Genomic DNA, 21,483 nt, shown 5'->3' with positions numbered 1-21,483 from the left:
AAATTTAAATGTGTTTGATGCTAGATTTCTTAGTAGTGAAAGACTTGGGAGAGGCCTTTGTATAACAGTGAACGTCTTCCGACTAATGATGATAATGATGCTAGATTTTAAATCACACTTCACATGAATATTAGAAATGGGAAAGTTTGTTCTTCTGGACGTTTGTCCGTCAATCACGTTGGAACTACTGAACGAATTTTGATGAAATTTGGTATACAGACGGGGTAAGAGGGGACTTGACTGATAGGATACTTTTTATCCCACGGGAACGTGGGTGAAGTCGCTATCAGAAGCTAGTTCTACATAGTAGGACGAATTTTGGTATTTCTTGTATTTGAATAGAAAAGACAATGAACAGGTTTAATATAAGCTATGATATAATATGTAAGTTATCGAATGCCAATATCAACCTCAAATATTGTTTTTTTAATTTAAATTTACTAGATTGACCTACTACATATACTGCTATTTTTCTGTGGAGCTTGCGGAAAACAAATTTCCGAATAGAAAAGAATTTATTTCTCATTTGTTTCACAAAAAAGACAACTTAATTATTATGCGTCCTTCAGTTCCGAAAAAAAAAACTTAGCAGTAATCTAAATTGCTGATAACTTCTATTATTTTTGCATTCCAAGTTCGCAATCGGAACCAAAGCTTTGGAATAAAAAATGTTACTTGTACTGATAAATATTCATTATGCCATTTGTCCCATCTAATGCAACGGCTCGATGGATTCAGCGTGGTTCGTGTCCCCTCCTACTCCTAACTGAATGGATAATTTAGTTTTAACTTTTATGAAAAATATAAATTAAATTAGACGGAGTCTTGTAATAGTTAAAACTGAAATTAAAATTAAGTTAATATCTTTGGTCGAATAAGTCTAACATAAAAAAGATAATAATTATATTATAAGTAAGAAATCTGAGAATGACTTCTAACAAAAATACAATAAAATAAATAAAGGATTACCTTAGGAGTACCAAATTTCAACCAAATCCGAGAAGTATACATAGTTTTTGTAGAATTGAATCAAAATATTTAGTATAATTTGCGGGAATCCATACTAAATTAACAATACAAATTTTTTTAGGTTTTATTCTGCTTGTAGATGTATTTTCAGCATGCGGAGTGAAGCATCACTCTCTCGTCCGCCCCAAACCATTATATATCACTGTTCAAAATTTCATTTCGATCCCTTCAGTTAGTATTCACGAGATTTAGTAACAAACATACATAATCTCACAAACTTCTACATTTATAATATTTGTAAGATCTTTATCATCTTCCATATCTTTCCTGCCTTCCACTTTGAGAACAAAAGGCTCGATATCTTATTATTCATAGATTTGATTACATCAAAACTTCGATTAGTTGCTTAGAAAGTTCTCATCAAACTATTGTTTGTTCGGTTATTACTACAAAATAAATTAATGTTGATTTTACTAGATCGTAATCAGTTTCTCTTTGATTAAATTCTGGAACGGATAATGTAATTTTGGATAAAATTTCATAATTCAATTTTATAACACTTACTGTCGCTGAAGTGTCTATTTTATATTAAACTTTCTTCTATAGTTTTTGTATCATTTGTTATGTTTTTTAAATATCAGTTTGAAATCACCAACCCGTATTAAGCAAGCGTGGCAATAATTGCTCAAACCTTCTCTATATGAGATCCAGTCACCCCTTTCCCAATATTCCCAATCCCTGATTACCCTTAAATCCCTAACCCCCAAAGGGCCGGCAACGCACTTGTAACGCCTCTGGTGTTTCAAGTGTCCATGGGCGGGCGGTGGCGATTGCTTACCATCAGGTGATACGAATGCTCGTTTGTCAACTTATTTCTTAAAAATAAATATGAGAAGAGGCCTTTAGTCAGCAGTAACCACTTACAGGCTGGTGATCTATGTACGAGTATGATAATGTATTCACATAGCAAATTAAAGAATGATACAGTAAGAAAATCCCATAAATCCAAATGGACCTTCCATGGCTATCCCAACTCCCACTTGGACAGTTATTTCAACACAGACGTCGAAAGATAAGAACGTTCTGCAACGTAACATTGTATCCCAGTTCGGAGCACTAGTTACATGGGAGAAAGTTTGCCGAGATATCTTTTCCTAACTTTCGTCAAGTCAGGAGTAAACTATTCGTGTGTATTTACTTTAGTTTTTATGTTTCATTCGATGGTTTGGCGTTTGGTGTTTGCTACTGTTGTATGTGTTATGATTATCTTGTGTGTTTTGTAGTATTAAATGTTTTTGATAGGCAGTTTGTTACTTTTGCTCTTGATATGCAAAGTCTAATCTTTTTTTATTTGTATTATATTGTATCGATGGTGAATTGTGTTTGTTATTGTCGAGGTTGTGATTACGTTTTCTCTTTGCTTCACTTCACATTATTAAAAGAATTATTAAATAACCCTGTTCTAATTCATCCCGATTTCCAGCCGCTTTGACGCAATTTAGCAACATACACACTAACACATAAACTCACAAACGTTCACATTTTAGTAAGATAAGATGAATAAACTAAAGCTTTTTTTGTTCTAAATACTATCAAGCAAAACAGTCGATTCAAATGAGACCAACGGAGAAAGATTGTAAGTAGTTCAATCGAAACAAACTTCCATGGACCTCACAGAAAATTGTTTTGTTAACAAAACAAATATCCTAATTCCGTTTAATGAAACTTTCCTATTTTTCCATCTCCATCCTAACACATCCCATTAAGTTTTAATTCCACGTTTTGCTCAATGGCTTGTACCGCCATTTTCTTTGCGACACCAATCTAAGTGCTGACGATGAATAAATTTTCCATTTTCTTCACTTTTCCTTGTATTCCCTTTTTTTTCTTGTTTAGCGGTTTCGCCGGTTTTGTTCTTTGCCCTTTGTAAAGAAATTTTAATTTGAAATTAAGTAAAGCGATGGAAAAAATTGTTGGGTTGAAACAAGTTTGGTAATTAAGCCCCAGAATGAGATGAGCCTTTGTTACATTATTGCTTTCGTTAAATTTGATGGGATGAAAATTAGAAAGTTTGTAGGTGTGCTAATGGCCGAAAATTTCGGTTTTAAGAGGTAATACTTTAAGTTGAATGTATTAAATATTTACGACTAAGAAAATTTTCTTCCAGTCTACCTTTTTATCGTTTGTGAAATATTTTCTTTTAATGACATTATTCTGAAACTTGTTTGCAGTAATTAGTGAGAAATTGGTTTAAAACACTCAAAGGACTTTTTAATTTTATTTTAGTCGGCAATTTAAACACCTCTTTAGACATTTTAGGTACTAAAACTTACCTTTATAATAAGGTAGATGGCTACTTTTTATCTAAATGTCCGTTTTGTAGATTATTTTAAAATATTCGACACTTATTTTAATTTTCTAACAGTAACAGATACTTTCTAAAATATATTGATTTGAAATATTGCGTGACGTCACTTCGTATAAATAACGTATTGGTTCCATTGGATTTTTATACGACAAAATAACAAAATACGTGTGTAATATTTTTTCATTACCTAACTGACGGACTTAATAGATTTCTAATAATATGAAAAGAAAAATCTATTACACGAAACACTCAAGCCAATATTAATTTAGCTTCTTAGTGTCATGGATAATGTTACTGTAAGAATAGACACTCGTGAGAACAGCGTAACGTTATCGATTAGACATCGTTCGATTAATCACATTCTATCGACACAATCTCTATCATCGATCACACGGATATAAGTTTGGTATTTACTGAATGTGCTTCTACATGGCAACCATTTGTCTGGCGCCATCCGTCTTTATTAATATGTCATCTCCAAATCGTGTTGTATCTTCTTTATATTTTTGTTACACGAGGAAATAGTATTGTCCGGTAGATGTTTTTGTTATTTGGAAATCGTTGGTGCTGAAACTGTTTTACTTTTTGGTAGTATATTATGTAAGACTCGTAATCATTCATTGATTAAACAAATTATCGCTACACCTCTTATAATATATATAAGACACAATAGAAAATACATTGTGTCTCGAGTGGATCCACATTTTGGCACACAAGGGCCTTAAAATCTTTAATATCTCATGAACTTAACTTACTTACTCAGCTTTGGTCTAGTTTATTCGGTTCTATCACATCCAAAATACAGCCAACTATCACCAACACAGACAAAGGCAATTCAAACTGAAGTAGAAACACTAACTATCAATCGCAAACTATTCAAATGGCAATCGGAACACGTCAATCTCGACAGCACTATTGAAGCCAACAATTTGAAATATCAATCAATTCTCAAAAACGTCAATCAAGCTCATTGTATTCGGAAACTAGGCACACAATACGATACGCAACCCTTACACTGCAACTTTACACAAGAACTGGGTTTCTGTCAACACCCTATATAGACGTCACACGACACAGAAGCGTCGATCACAAACAAAACCCCATTTCGAAAGCCCACGATATCATACCAGCCCATACCACCGACGTCACATAAAGCGGATTCGCGAGCGAACCAAAGATTAAAGCGGTACACGACTGTAAACGATGGTTTTGTAAACAAATACAAAGGATTTGGACACACAAACGCCAATATATGACATTCCACTGAATGTATGAATCTCGGCGGGATTATATATAATACGTATGATGGAAATGGCTATTGTGTTTGCGTGGATAAATAGAGTTTTACTTGGAAAGATACATTTTTCTGTAATACAAACAATCAAAGGATTTTTCGCTACCGAGAAAGTATCGGGGCTTTGATATTTTAGTTCTGATAAAAATAAAAAATAAGTTGTTGATCTTGATATTTACGTAAACAAGTTTCATCATGAAAGCAATGAGTTGGAAAAATATTTTCATAGCGTTAAGAATATTTTTTACAAGATTAAACCTAAACACGCTGAAGATACAGACTAGTTTCCACAAACGATTGGACCATTTGGTCGTGTTGACTACGTATGCTTGTACTAAACAATTGACCGGCTATCCATTCGTACAGCGAGGTATTCGCCCGATTGGAGACTAGCAATTCAAGTCTGTTTACACACAGTTACGGTGATCGGTGAGGTTACGAACATATTGGCTTGAATACGGCTATACTAGCATTGTCTTTGGGATTGACTTTACGTTTGGAATGCCACAGCAGCTTGCTGTTTCCTGGAGAAGAATTATGCTATTTTTCCTTTAAAGAATGTAACTTAAGTAATAGGTACTATTCAAGATACGTCTAATGTTAAAAGAGTGTCATGCTCACAAATGCTCTTGAAAAATTCAATAAATCCACAGTTGAGAGGCTATTATTAATCTAAGAGACATTTTTTTTTCGATATTGAGTCCACCTCCCGAGAGGAATACGTCGAATTATAAGTCACGCTGTATACATCATTCGATGGAGAAAGATTTGGTGATTCCGAATATGTATATAAATTAATATCGGAAAAAAATGTTGCTTTGGAATGTAACTTAAAGTTTTGTAAACAAAATAAGGTAAGCCTTGTAGGTGTGTAGCAATGTCTACTTTTGAGTATACACAAAGGTTTGACACAAAAAAATCAAGAGATTCCAATTCCAAAACAGAAATATGTGCTATACCTTCACAATTACGCCAAAAATATAGATACCAAGCCCTAATGCAAACAGGAGAGAAAAAAAGTAGAATATTTTTAAACAACCAATTCACATTTTTATCTCGAAAACCCAGCTAATATTTACAAAAGTACGTTCAACTCTAACGAGATTATCGGCTTTGCAGCACGACTGTATAGATACCTGGTTTATAGTACACGGCTTTAACTAGAGAGGTTTAACTTTAGTTAAAGTTTCCTTGAAATGGGTAGCGGTTTGATTGTTATGACGCAGTAACTGGACTGACCAGTGCTAAGAGCTAAAAGGCATTTAAGCGATAGTCGACCGAGAGGATAGTGTACTCAGTGTATGGAATTGCTGCGGACTGTATAGTGGGTTACCGGGGCTCCGGCTCGAAAAGCAGGAGTAGGAACAGGGTGGTTTTTAGTCTGTAAGAGTCTCTCACCCTCCCCATCTCTTCTTGCCCAAGGTGGTGGAAGTCATTGGATAATTTCATACACCTCTAAAATAAAATTCCCTTCTTGCCTTTTATGTGTGCGATGATCCTAAGTCTGATTAAGTCTTTAGTTTACGGTCCATATGATATTGATTCAAATATGTGTTTTAAATCTGTCAAACAGATATTGAATGAACTATTTGTACAAAGATTACCTAGTCTGTCAACCAAATACTGGACAAGTTTTCAAAACACAAATTACGTCAGCCCAAAAACCAAACCAAAGTTCTCTCAAAACGGAATGTTAATAATACACTTTAAAATATAATATACGACACAACTTCATTATACGAATGAAACTATTTGAACTGAGAAATTTACAAACAGTATGTACGGTACGAGCATGTAGCTAGTTTCACATTAATCAAAGTATTACATAAGCCACTCCGCGCCCGTTTCTCTCGCGCGGAATTCTTAGAATTTTCTCGAAAATTTTCAACATTAATTAACGTAAGTGCGTTAGCACTATTTGGAGCCATGTGGTGCAGTAATGTTGTGGCTTTGAAATTCCTACTCTTTGTTTTACTCACAGTAATGTTATTTCATAATTTGTTAATTTTACACATAGGTGATTACTGCACAATATTTCTCGTGTTTGTGTTGACTTAACAAGTGATACTCGTACTTGTGAACACAATATGTTATGCAGTCGTTTTAATTAAAATATTACAGGAGACTTGTCTTCGTTAGTTACTGTGATGCAGTGTGGTAACCTTATACAAGCTATATTTTATGCCTAGTTGGTCGAGTGGTCGCAAGGGCAACTGCAAAACACAGGGTCTCGGGTTCGATTCTTAGGCTGGGCAAAGAATTACTAGGTTTTTTCGGCTTTTCGAAAATTTCTTAGTATTAGCAAGGAGTCTGGAATAGTGCCCAGTATATGCCAATAGGCTCACACTCTAAGACTTGGGACTTATAACACAAATGGTAAATAGTAGGTATACATTTTACAGTGGCATTACAAGCAGTAATGTGCACTTCTGCCGACCCCTTCGGGATAAAAGGCGTGATGATACACACAATTATTTGGTTTCACTGTTCATAAAAATACTCACGTCAAGATAAGTAAGAAATGTTTTAGTATTAGTTAAGAGATTATAGACAAATATGCATTGTACATAAAGTTCAGGTTTTTACTGATTTACAAATCTACAAGAACTCTTTATGTAAAGCAGCCTTATACAAACGTAGGTACTAAAAGGAGAACTAAAACAAATTGAAAACTAAATTCATTGAACTAGTAAACCAGAGACGCCGGCCGACTCCGACCGACGCCGGCGTAACTAAATCAAAAACGTTTGCTTGCACCAGTTTAGAACCAGCAACCAACCTACACCTATATATAAAATTACACTTATTTATACCAACTTGTATACTTACAACAAAATATTGATTTATCTCGAGTGTTCCAAGACTACTTCACTGCTTGAGTGATCGCATGTGAGAGTAGTGAATGAGTCAAATCAAATAATTTATTTTTAAAAGTCACTCACACAACTAAACACAACGCAAGCTTTGTTTCACGTCGGTTTTCTGCAAGACCGTAGTATCACTCCAGTCGAGCCGACCCAATCGTTGAATGTTTTTCGTTCGTTGAATGCCCATGTTATATTGTGGTTATGCGCCTTTGCCTACCCGGGGTTAAAAGCTTTTGTATTCATTCCGACTTGAACACTTACAGCAAAATATTGATTTATGCTTCCCCAAGTATTCCGAGACTCATTGAGACGGCATAAGAGGGAAAAAGAAATTTAAAGAACTCAAAGATTTATTTATAGCGTCGTAGCTGTAGGTTTGAAAAGAATTTTTGAAATGCATTTCGGTTGTAAAGACGTGGTTTGGCGGTACGTCAAGTACTTGTGTGAAGTGAATTCAATTCGGGAACATGGATGCTGTTTATTTGGGAAAGTCCATTTAGGGCTGACGTTCAATCTCAGGCCTTTGACTGATGACGTGTGTACTGACGACAGCTAAAGAGACTATTTCGATTTGTTTTAATAGATTTCCAACATTTTAGGCAGGTTAGGCAACCCGGAGCTGCAGATTGCCTAGCGGGTTACACGAGGGCTCAAAAATCAAAAATAGAAACGAGGTGGTTTTTAGTCAGTAAAAGTCTGACACTCCCTCTCGTCATTGGATAATCCCTCACCCCCTAAAAAAGGCAGGTTAGGCAGAGGTGAACGTAAATGAAACATAATTTTGAACTTCACGCTGTTATTGACATTTTCGGTAAAAGATCGTGTTGGCTCTGAATGATGTACCGTCTGGAATAATCGCTAAGTATATTTCGACACCAGCAATTTATATTACGCTAACTCGAAAAAACGTACTTTACAGTAGAGGCGTTTAAAGGGAAAAACGTGATAACTTTTACATTAATTAAGATACTTTTTTGAATTTTGGTATGCTTAATATTTAATTTATTCGTTGTAATATCTCATATTTTTTTTGTAAACATAGGTTATATTTCCTTAATTATTTCTATTTTTTGATTTAGCGCAAGTTAGCCGTATATAAACGTAATTCATCAAAAAAATGTTACATCTTATACAAGTCTTACTTATGTTAGCGTAGTGTATTACGGGAGGTCGTAGTGCATGATCAATGATCTGATGCATTTTCAATATTTTTATAAAGAACATGTACTTATTTACAAAAACATAGTTAACGTACCATTAATAAACTAATTAATACGTTAACACATAAGTATTAATATGTAAAAGTCGCTAAGGTGTTCATTTTACAAACGAACAAGTATACACACGAACGCACTAAACTACGCTAACTATGAGTTAGCGCAGTGTTGCACGAATTTAGACCAAAGTGATCCCCGCGCACACTCCGCTAATAATAGTTGGCGTAATATAAATCGAGTGATTTCAAAAAGTACCTTTACTTAGCGTTTTATAAGATTTGTAACTTTCTTATTTTTGCATATTTCTTCTCAATTTTTTTATGAAGTATGTAAAAACACATTTTAAGCAACTTGGCATAAAAAAACATTTTTACCAAATTTCGAGTTAGCGTAGTATAAATTGCTCGTGTCGATTCATTTACGTCACGTAAGCAAACAGACATTGGCAGATTGAGACGTCGATAGCTAAAAATAATGTTCAAAATCAATTGGAAAATAATAATGAAGTATTTAACATAATATTCTCTACTTCTCGTCACTGCTAAAGGTTGACTACGTGTGTCGGAAGTGACTCTCAATTTCTCTATTGTTTTCTCCCCCAGATCTCAGAATTCTACACCGTAGGTACAATAATGAAGGAAGCAATGATTGTTGCCCCGAACACTGGCCCGGCTCCAATATAAAATGTTGGCAATCGACCAAACTTCGACCACAATTAATAAATTCCCTATCGCATTTTGAGCTTAATTACAAATAACTGGAAAGTTCCGATTGAGTTACAAATTGTAGAAGTGAAATTTAAATTAATGAGCATCCATATTTTCAAAGGAGTTTACATAAAGTGGTGTCAGTTGCGTTTTGGAAATAATTGTTCCTAAATATATATCATGGATGGATTAATAAATAAAACTGAACATAGTTACCTTACCTTAACTTTATTTTATTTACTAGCCGATGCCAGTGGTTAATTCCGTCGCGTGGATTACAGACTTAGTGACTAATAAAAGTAGCCCAATTTACTACTTAGTACCTATTATCAGCTACCTGCTAAGAATAGTCCCGTCGATATTGGTCCAGTCATTTAGGAGATTAGCCAGAATAAACAGAACGTCAGACAGACAAATATTATAATTTCTATAAAACCTCACTTTCGCTATTAATCGCTATAATATAAATCACTATAAACGAAAGGATTGAAATAAGAGCACATTTCAGTAACCACTACAAACGTACACCTGTATTTAACTATAAACTGGGAGTAAAAGTTTCAAACTACCAACAGGTTAGGTTAGGTCCCTAAACGCCAAATCCAGCATTAGTTATTCAGCAGCGGGATTGCTATACGCGACCAGAATGTTCTACTGTATTATAGAGATTTGTGAGAAAGTATTCTGTACTTAATCGGGTGAATAAAATACGGTTTATGGGAGAAAATTCTTGTTGTATACTCTAAGTCGTTAATACCACGGCCTCACAGAAAACCGTCGTGAAACAACGCTTGCGTTATGTTTCGTTACGTCAATTACCATTAGCATACGCATTGACAAAATGCGAAAATTATAAATACACTTTTTCTTTTTTCGAAGAAAAGCAATGGTTCCCCCTGAACTCCGAAACTTGCCTCCGAAACTCGAAATAAAACACCTCATTAGATACGTGCAAAAATCACGTCACGGATAAAGAAAGAATTTTGTAAAAGAAAAATCTGACACCAAAACAATTTGGGCGGAGGGACATACAAAGTAACGGTTTGATTTCCACGATAATTTTGGGATCAAACAGAAAAGATTGAGTTGGTCCTTGTAGTACTTTTTTCCCGTAATTATACGAAGCACTTGTAATCTGGACAATTTTCCTTTCTCGGTACGTGACCCTAATTCCAACTTAAGTACTCACTCAACTAAATCAAGTTTGATAATTATGTAAAGTCTGATGAAAAACCCTCTAGGGGACCATTCTAACATACTCATCTCTAATGTCCTTGCCACCTTTGACACCGTTTTAACATTTCCCTTTTCTGGACCCCGTCAAAGTATTCTATTTTAGACCCTATTAGTGCTTGTTAAGGTTGGACTTGAATCGGAATTTTTGAAATGGAATTCGCTGCGCGTCGCAATAGGTCGACCCGCGTGACAAGAATGCTTTCTTTAACATTTTGATCGTATCTGATTGGGATGTGTGAAATACATTTTTATATACTATTGCACTGTTTGTTTGTTAAGCATTATTTGAACTTTTTCCTAACATATTTTGTAAGATCATAATAATTGTGTCCCTCAAGAAAATATTCCATAAACAAAAATAATTTCTGCATGGATTAAGCAGTTGAATATGACCACAACAATAATAATGTTAAGTTTTCATTAGCAAAAATAATAGAGTGGAAAAGCTTAAATAATAAAATGTACATAAAAGAAAACCATACTACCTCTCATATACTTTACGAGAAAAAATAAAATAAACAAAACAATCTTCAAAATAATTTACCTAGATCATATCGTATGCATAAAGAGCGTAATAAAGGACCCAGAACATGATATTTTGCTGGAACTTTATGTCTGGAAAATTCGTCTAAAATAGACGCCGACGGAGGTCCGACACTAATTTGACATTACGCCCTCCTACCCAGTTGACACTAATGGAATGTTTTTATGAAGATGATAAAGTTTTGTGCCGTTCCATAAATTGTGGCAATCTGAAAGCAACTTAATAAGTTGGAACAACAAAAGAGAAAGGGTTTTGTAATCGCTTTAAAGACTTCTTTTAATACATTTTTATGCTGGAATTCTGCCAGTTATTCGTTATTTTTTCCTCGTGACCTTGGTATGTCAATGTCAATCGCTTTGCTTATAAATTTCCTTTTATTAGAATGAAAACAGAAACAAATACAATGCAAATGAGTCTACAAAGCAAAAAAGGGACACTAGACTTGGTCAAACGTAACAAAAATTAGCATAGAAGCCTTACGAATACAGGTACACATTAGAATTTCATACGAAAGATTAAGATAAAAGTTTTTCGCTCTAGGATAAATCGTGACCTAACTCACGTCTGAAAAAGGCTGATGCTACTTTACATACATTAACCTTTGCTCGTTCTCAAAATATCCCTTTCCCAGATAAAACCCTATTTAAACCAACTATATATTTACAAGCAGGTCCTAATATTCGCAAAATATCTGATGGCCCGGAAAACGGTCCTAATTATTTTACCGAAGATACAAATTTTGGTCCTTTGAGTCGTGAACAAATGAGTTTATTGGGCAAATAGTGTAATTCCAACCCAATCTCGGCTAATTCCGTCCAGGATTACACGTAAACCACATATGTTATTCGACGGTACATCCTAACGCTGTTTGCTGTCTAAGATTAGATCTAGGTTAAACATTTGTTGAGTCGATTTGCAGGAAAATATTGTCCTTTGGCGGACCCTCAGTATTATGTAATTCCTTAAGAGTTATGAGAGGACCGAGAGTAAGTATTCGGTTATTACGGTTATTAAAATGTCAAGATGTAGAGATTTTTATATAATTGAATAGCTGATACTTATCAGAAAACTTGTTCAACGTTCACATATTTTTTATGATTATGATTATTTTTTGCAAAGTTAAGTTTGTTAACCGTATTAATAAAAGTAAAATAGCTAAGCATACTTAAAAAAAAAAATCACGACGACTTTTATTTCGACATAATGTTTCAGAAAACTGTATTTTAATAACTGCGACTCAATTTTTAAGTCGAATAATAAACATAAAACCTTTTCCTAAATCTAAAAAAATACTATACTGCAAACTGCATCAAAATTGGTTCAGCCAAACGTGAGATAATGGCGCACAAACATAGATACAGATCAAACTGAGAATAAAATGTTTTTCGAAGTCAGCTTTCAGAACAAAAAAAGAAATGGTCTTGTACTAACACTTACCTCAAAACTAACCCAGAATAATCCAGATTACAATCCTTACTCATTACAAGAGTAATTCTTTTACCCAACCAGTAATTGGTGAGAAGGGGAAAATATGTATTTCTGCCTCTCAGCAATTATGGCGGTCAATATTGTAGATTATGTTTTCTTGCTTAGATGCCAGAAAAGCAGTTGTTAGTTTCATCCTTTGTTTTGTTTTTGTTTGTCTTAAATTTATTTATTTATTTATTTATAAAATCTTCCTACACTTTCATGACAGGATTTTCCCAATTCGACAGTGAGGCTTAACCTAGTGATTAAATTAATTGTTTGACTGCCTCGATTGTTGCTAGTGCGCCTGCCGGACAAGGGGTTTCGGGTTTGATTCCCGGATCGGGCGAAGTATTGCTGGGCTTTTTTCTATTCGAAGTAGTGCTGGACTCGGTGTATGGCAATAGACTCACTACATATTACATGGGACTTACAACATAAATTGTGAAAAGTTGGTTTACATTGTACAGTGGCATTACGTGCCGTAATGTGCACCTCTGCCTACCCCTTCGGGGATTAAAGGCATCACGATATGTAATGTAAATTTTATTGTTTGTTGCGGTTTGGTACATGTTTTTGTTCAGTTCGCTTATAACAAAATTGTTCTTATTTTTGATGTATTAATAATTTGTAGTGTTCTTTTATGTAACGGAAACATACATTTTCTTACTTATATTCTATAAAATATAAGCTTAAATATTATACAGAGAAGATTGCATTTTGTATACTTGTGGGCAGAGCGCCAAGTTTAATATAAATTATTTATGAAAACTTAGGATATTTAATATATTTGTGCAAAAAAGATATTGCAAAAGAGGTTTCGACATTGTGTGCCCTTCCTGCTTACCACTAAATGTATTTTTTCCGCACGGTAATTGAATTGCTGAGCAATTGAAATAGTTAATTACTACGTAATTGCCACTTAATCAAAGATAATGATTAAATTAAACATCCCTCGCAATCTCTTGTATGGCTATTCAATCCTCAACAGCATTTTATATGGAGATTTTACCAAATAAACCCGAGGTAATCAATTCAAAACCTTTTTGAAAGTCTGCTCGTATTTTCTTAGTGAAACGCATCACTTCCGACGAAATCATGGCTTTACTTAAAGGTTCTACTATCGGACCCGTGCAATAGTCACATTTGCCAACGTAAGGGGACACAATCCGAATAAACGACGTCCATTGAACGTTTTCTCTTTCCCTTGATACGTCTTCTGTAAACAAAAACAGCATTGTAATAGCCTGTTTTTTGGAATGGTTTCGTTGTATTGTTTTGTACCGTTCATTGGTAGGGGTAAATGGTAGGGAAGGATTTTCGTCGATTCGTTTTTTTTTTCGCTTTAGCGTATATATTACTTTGAATTATTACGCCCTATTTTATTTACATTTTCGCGGGATAAAATGGGAAATGACCGGTTGTCTGACGTAATAAACATGCTTTGAATTTTTTTCGCTGGTAGCATTAAAAGGGGTTGTTTGTAGGTTGTTTTATTATTTTTAATAGAGAGTGAGGATACTGTTTGTTGCTTTTGCAAAGAACTTTTATAATTGAAGACGCGATTAGCGCCGGCGTTTGTTAATGTTATCTGGCCTAAAAATGTTGTGGTTGTAAGATGAAAAGATTGTAGGCAAGGGACTACAAAGGGCTAATTTCCTTTCATTCGAGATTGTCTTAAAATAACGACGAATAAACATTTGGAAGGGAGTTTATTTAAAAAAACGGACCTATTCATATCCCGCTGCTTAATAAGATGGCGTCTCATAAACATCAAACATAATGCCTTTTATTTCCCAAAGGGTGAGGTGTTCTTGTGGTACACATTTTCTTCTCAGTTTATTATTAGACCCTTATGGGCTTAGAGGGTCTTAGCTACAATTCTCCTCCATTTTTTATTATTCTTATAAAGTGACAGAAATATTACTATTAATTCTTTGATCTAATCCACACACAAAGAGAAAAAACTAAGACCACAAGATGAGAAAATTATACCATACCAATAACTAATAAACTATCTTCAACGTATGCAGACAAAATTCACTGAACTGGAAAATGCCTGAGTTGAAACTTTCTCTCAGTTCAAATTATATTCAAGGTGAAACCCCACCGAACAAAATAAACCCTGACTTCTACAAAACCGCCGAACTAAAAGCTTGACCTTTACATTAAGAATGTACGGCGAACGACACGTGGGACTATGGAATATATGCCTAGTCTTATCTGACCTCCTGGTAGATGCAAATACTGGGTTTTGAAAGGTCCATTTATACTGGGCTTGTTGGAGTAATAGGGAGTCTATCTTGTATCTGAGGCTACGGCCTCAGTTTGTGGTGATAGAAGCTGCAATATTGAAGTGTTTCATCGGTTTTCTGTATAATTTTTGGTTGTTAAACAGCTAATGTTAATACTAATAAGTATAAATAAAACAAATAATTGTGAATTAAATAAGGAACAAGACATTAGCGGGGATATTATAATAAGCATTCTAAAATTAATAACTATATTATTTGTGAACATTACTTTTTAAAATAATATTAAGTCACAGATGTCGTCTTACGTTTTTTTTAAATTATACCTTCTATCTAATCTTCCATATTTTAATTCACATTTTGATTGCAATGAATAGCCATCATAGGCTATTAATAACTTGAGTAAACAAGATATTCTTATGAAAACACAATTATGCTTAGAGTTCATCGACGCGTGTCAGAGACACCTATTTATTCGACCCATTTGCTTAATGTGTCAATCGTTGTATTAACTTTTGTTGTATGAGAAGTAAGTTTGCTAAGACTATACAATTAGGAAAATAGTATGTACCTAACAAATAGTTTAACTAGATTTGGGTTATATTCTTGGATCTTGTTCGTCTTGAATCTATCCACTGCTAACTAAGCTCTTCTTGCACGGAGAAGGTTTGGAAATTAACCACCACGCTTGATCAATGCGGGTTGGCGATTTCAAACTTTTCCTCACAATGTTTTCACCGTTTGTCAGTGTCTAAATAATCTTAGCAAGTAAATATAACTCGTAAGAAAAAAGTCACATTGATACTTGCTTTTGGTAGTTTTTGAAGCTGCACCCCTTATGCATGAGAAGTAAGCGTCTTGAATCTCTGGACCACCACGACTATGTATATTTTTTTCCATACTTCATTCAAAACATTATACACAAAAAACAAACCTAAAAAAAATCCTCAGCTAAACAATAGCAGTATCGAACAAAGAATACAAACATAACAACATTTCCTTGTCAAAAGGCAAAGCCCAATTTAATGAATCGGTAGGCAATTCGACCATGTACATTGTGGGCCTACAATGGACCGTGATCGTTCTAACCGCAGGCCTATCATCAGAGTATCGGATGAAAGTACCTGTACCGAGTTCGGATCTAAAATAAATTGATTTCGATATTGAATTTGAGTTAAATTGGACGAGACCACGTCCAGCCTCAACGGTTCGAGTTGAGCGTCGTAAAATATTTTGTGGGAGGAGAATTGTTTGTTATAGTTGTTGTGATAAAGGTCAAATTAGTTTGTTTTTGGTAATTTGTAGTGGCTTTAGGGATGATGCTAATTAGGGTTTCTTATACACAGAATTAGTTAAACTTGTTTTTAATGCGTACTTTTTACATCAGTGTTTGTTTTGTCATTAATAAAATATTTTAATAAGGCTCATATCCTTTTTTAATGAGTGATTATTTTATCACTGTTCTATATTTAAATATATAAGATGGATTTTATATGTTATGGGAACTTTAGCAACCATTTAAAAAGTTTTAATATGTCTTCTTTGAATAAAATAGTTCTTTAAATAAATTAATTATACCCAAAACAATTATAGCTAAATTATATTACATATTTACTTTAACTCACCTTAAAACATTCTCCACAGTATCGGTCATTTAACCCTACAAATTGCATTTCAAGAACATTTGGATCATTTTGCCGCAAAACGTCCAGAAAATTGTTTGTTGGCTATTTTATTTGAGTACAGAGGTCGCCCGTGGGCAGTAATAGAACTCCACATCAAATAAATTTTGACCAAAACTAGGTACACGGCAATAAAATAAAACTTTATTATATTTGTAAAACACAGCAGTTGTTTGTGGAATGTTTAGTTAGTGTTATAGAGCGTTAGAGTTGGTGTATAAAATAATGACTGCTATTTTTTCTATCTATTTTTTTATGGTATAAGCCTGTAAACGAGCAGATAGATCACCTGATGGTAAGCAATCACCGTCACCCATAAACACCCGAAACACCAGAGGTGTTACAAGTGCGTTGACGGCCTTTTGGGGGTTAGAAATTCAAGGGTTGTTGGGGAATCGGAGATTGGGAAGAGGGTAATTGGGCCTCCAGTAACCTCACTCACACAACGAAGACTAAAATAATAATTTATGTCTAAAGCAGAAATAATGTGCTCAAAACATGTTTTGACTTCAACTAACGTAACAAAGCGACAACAATTCAATTAATTAATGTTTACAATTTAAGCTCCGGTATAATTAAATATTTACAAGCTAACTAGTTTTAACTTTCCGAGTTCAAAACTAATCAGGAATCCTTGTCATAAAGTCTTGAGTTCAAAAGTAATCAGTAACCTGAAACAAATAGGTATTTATTTGACGGAATTCCTATTCATTTAATAGAAGATAAATTATTTTGAAGTTATTTGTAAGGTCCTGAGATATTTTGAAGATGAATTTGAAACCCGTGAATGTTTATAAAGTTTATTATTTTAATATTAAATAAGAATCATTCAAAACTATTATGTCGATGTCTTTCGGCCAAAAGAAGGAAAGTGTTTTTTTGATGTGATTTTGATGTATAGTTTTTTTCTTTTAACCGATATTTACTACCAGCTTCTGACAGTAGCTTCACCCATGTTCCGGGTCAAAAAATAAGCGTAGTATGTGTTAGTCCAGACTAAGCTATCACTGTTTGAAATTTCATCCCGATCTTTTCAGCCGTTTTGGCGTGATTAAATAACATACGTACATACACACAAACTTTCACATTAATACTATTAGTAAGAAGTAAAATATAACCAACTCAAATAGTTCTTTCTTTTGTTACAGATGTCACTTCAACAGTTGGAGAGCGAAAACCAGTTGATCGTGACTTCAACCGCATCAAAATGATAACATGACGAAATATGATAAACAAACGCAGTAACGCGAGGACTAGACACTGCGATTCGAGCATGTTCAGCCATGTCCCGTTATCTGCACACATTAAACCCACCCAACAACTAGTGTTCTTCAATATCTACTTCATACTAGTCGTGACATGCCTCTCTGCTGATACAGTTAATTCTAACACTACAAATATGAACAAACATTTCAATGAAAAAGGTGTAAAGTACTTCAATACGAAACAAAACGATGCTCCCGATGATAACTACGAAGATCGAGACCCCTCACACGCAGACGTCAATTTCGATACTAACCCCTATTACAATAGTGAAAATTTTCTACATTTGAATACTAAATTTTACAATAGTGAAAATAATGCGTATAGTAATTATGAAGACTATAAAAAGTTCTATCTGAATCCTTCGAATCCAGTCCCCAAGTCTAACTTTAAGTTTAAAATAAGCAGTAGGATAGTTCAGACTAAGTATGGAAAATTACAGGGGATAGTTTTGGCCATGGACGAGCACAGATATTTGAGTCCGCTTGAGGTTTTTTTGGGCGTACCGTACGCTACACCGCCAGTTGGATCCAACAGGTGAGATATTTTTAGGTCTTTTACCTTTTTAAATATTCAATTTAATGCACAGTTTTTGAACGATGCTTTATTAAGCTAAACAATTTTACTAAAATATAGTTATGAAATTGGTAATTGCCACTTTTGTACCTAGTTCCGTTATTTAGGGTTGTATCAATAAGTTTTTAAAGAAAAAAAAATACATATAATTAAATTTTGATTTTTTCGAAAAGTGGTTGTATTATACAAATCTCATCGTTTTTCAGGGAACACGAGTCTTATCTTACTAATGTTATAAATTCAAAAGTTTGTCTGTGTGTACTCGCTGGACACTTACTTATACATAGGCTACTTTTTATCCTACGGTAACGCGGATGGAGCTAAACACTGAAATTATTAGGACGTTAAGTAGCAAAACACATTTAAAAAAAGTCCATTTTATAAAAAGGACTAAAGTAAATATTGTTGTTGTGTTTTTAGCACCGTCTGAAGTTAATGGAGATAGTTACTTTAATGGCGGAGCAATTACCTCTGGATTTTAAATGGGAACCATGTTCTTATATCTACGAGCTCAATTTCGTTTTAATTTACTCCAGTACTGTAGTGTGAATACTGTATTTTCATCTATACTCTTGAAGTAGGAATGTATTAAATTACGGTATGATAATGAAGACATGAGATATTTTAACTTTTATCTTCACGTAGCTGACTTAAAGCGAATGTAACAGAATTCCCCGAAGGAGCAAGTTGAGAGGTACTTTATAATACACCCACTTTTTGTCTGTTATTTTATTAGTCCCATTTGGTATTGAGAGCGACAATAGTGACAGAACAAGTAACGCAATAATGTATATCTTTGTTTAAAAAAATACACATAATTTTGTTAAGATGTTCGCTGTAATTTTTAAGGTCATACATAACACACTTAGCAAGCACGGTTCCGACTCGGCACGACGTTGTTTCGCGTTGTGGTTACCGCTAGCTGCCAGCATGCTTACGGCGCGTTGGCCGCGAGGTGGACGCATTTTGTCTTTTTTGATTAATACTATGTGATGTTGTTTTGCTTGCACTTGGCGGGCGGCTTAGAGTCACATTAATGTTATGAAATATATCATACGACATACGATTTAAAGTTCAAATTTAAATGACAAGTTAATTGCTGGCTAGGTGCTTGTTAAGTGTGTGGTTTATGATTCTTTTGATAATAAAATTGGTTAGCTTGCAAAAGCTACAGAGATTCAAAATATTTGACAATGAAAAAAAGGTCCTTTTACAGTAAAGTTTAAATTTTGAATTTTAAGTACCTATGTTCTTAGTATTAACTCTCAGTAGAGTATTAAAATATAATTTCAGACTAAGCTGTCAAGAAGTAAGAGTTTTATTATGCTTTACGTTTTAACTTTTTGACGTCCCTAATTTTTATTATTACCATTATAACAGTTTTATGACTTTTATTATACACGAATATAAAATAATAATATGAAAATTTTATAGCTCAAGTTCTGTATTTAGTTCAGAATTATGAGTGCGAAATTAGCATAAAATAGTTTATATCAGGCACTATGGACATTATTCATAAAGTTGTTATTATAAAGAAAATATTATGTACATTAGTATTAACTTTCTTCTCGAATATAGTTTATCTATTTTTCATCGATATGGCCAATTCACCCTAAACAATATTTAATATCAATACCTATTCCTCGTTCATATAATAACCAAAACCTTAGTCTTAAACTTTTAGACTCCCGGAGCTGTGGACTACCTAGCAGGTTACCGGAGCTCCGGCTCGAAAAGCAGGAGTAGGAACGGGGTTTTTAGTCAGTAAGAGCCCGATACTCCCTTTCGCTTCACCCCAGAAGGGGAAGCTATTGATGATGATTTTCCCTGCTCAAAAAAGATACTTTTAGAATCACACCTATTTGTCTTATTGTTAAAGGTTCAGCCCAACGCGAACGCCATCCCCATGGGACGGAGTACGTGTATCAGACAGACCCGGTCCTGCCTGCCCGCAGAAACTACCAGACATGGATGACGAAAGGACCATATTAGAGAAAATGCCTAAAGGCAGACTAGAATATTTGAAAAGACTGATTCCCTATCTTAAGAATCAAAGTGAAGATTGTCTATATTTAAACATATTTGCGCCATTGCAAAGTAAGTATTATAATGTAGAGTATGAATAGGTAATGTCAATGTGTTGTAAGTATGTAGACTAATACTTTATTTGTCGAGTGAAAAGTGAAATTGTTTTAAAGGGTTTTTCATTTAAAATCGTCAGGTATACTGTTTCTGTATTTATCTTCGGAAAGCATGTCTGATATTAAAATATTTTGTGTCTTTTTTGTGTCGATTCTACAAAAGTACTCAATTTCTACATTGTATTTAACCATATGTATCATGAGCCTGTTCTCGTCCACTGCTGTATATAACATATGTATGTATAATATATTCAAGGCTTCACTCAGTATATTTTTAGAAACCCTTGGAATATTTGCCAAAGTCAAAAATGTTTCGAGGAATATACAGCGAAGCATGTCATATTAAACTTCGTTCTTATTACTTGTTTATCTCAAACAGAATTTCGCCTTCTCATCTATTAAAATAGATCATCAAACATAAAACTTGACTCTTCAATAGCAAAATAAAGTTGTTTATCGTGACATCATAATCATTAATATTAATAAACTATCACTAACTCCATGATGTGAATAGCAAATATTTTAACTGGGGCAAACAATTTTCTATTATCATCATAAAAGTTTAACGCTATCCCTTTCATAGCTGCCATACAAAGGGTAGCAACGTCACTTTAGACTTCATTATAGGCTTCAGAAACATCTGTAGCCACTACCGTTTCTATAGCGAAATGAATTATTTAATGAATAGAGCCGAACTCATTGTTCAAAGCAACAATTTATTTTAGGCTATCAATTATAAGACCTTTGCTATTCCATGTTTTGTTCGGTTGTGTTTTTGGAAAGTTTTCGCGGTCTATGCGAGTTTGGATATATGAGTTTTGGGTTAACATTGTTAATTTATTGTGTACTTTTATTCGAAAACGGTTATAGTATTTTTATTCAGAATGTATTTTGGTTTTT

The 21,483-nt window shown here is 34.0% G+C and overlaps 1 protein-coding gene across 2 annotated transcripts in view; it reads left to right on the top strand.

Moving 5' to 3' along the window:
* LOC118262926 (neuroligin-4, Y-linked) overlaps positions 1–21,483 on the top strand; it is an 88,060-nt gene that overhangs the window by 49,216 nt on the left and 17,361 nt on the right. For both annotated transcript variants that reach the window (XM_035574612.2, XM_035574611.2), the window contains exons 2-3: positions 17,752–18,403; positions 20,322–20,539. In XM_035574612.2, the coding sequence (XP_035430505.2) occupies positions 17,829–18,403; positions 20,322–20,539 (793 nt within the window). In that variant the 5' untranslated portion in view covers positions 17,752–17,828. The remainder of the gene's footprint in view (positions 1–17,751; positions 18,404–20,321; positions 20,540–21,483) is intronic.

This window comes from Spodoptera frugiperda, chromosome 12, assembly GCF_023101765.2.
Source record: "Spodoptera frugiperda isolate SF20-4 chromosome 12, AGI-APGP_CSIRO_Sfru_2.0, whole genome shotgun sequence".
In the NCBI taxonomy this organism is placed as follows: Eukaryota; Metazoa; Arthropoda; class Insecta; order Lepidoptera; family Noctuidae; genus Spodoptera; species Spodoptera frugiperda.
Note: the sequence above shows the minus strand (reverse complement) of the source record. Positions and strands in the feature narration are given on the sequence as shown.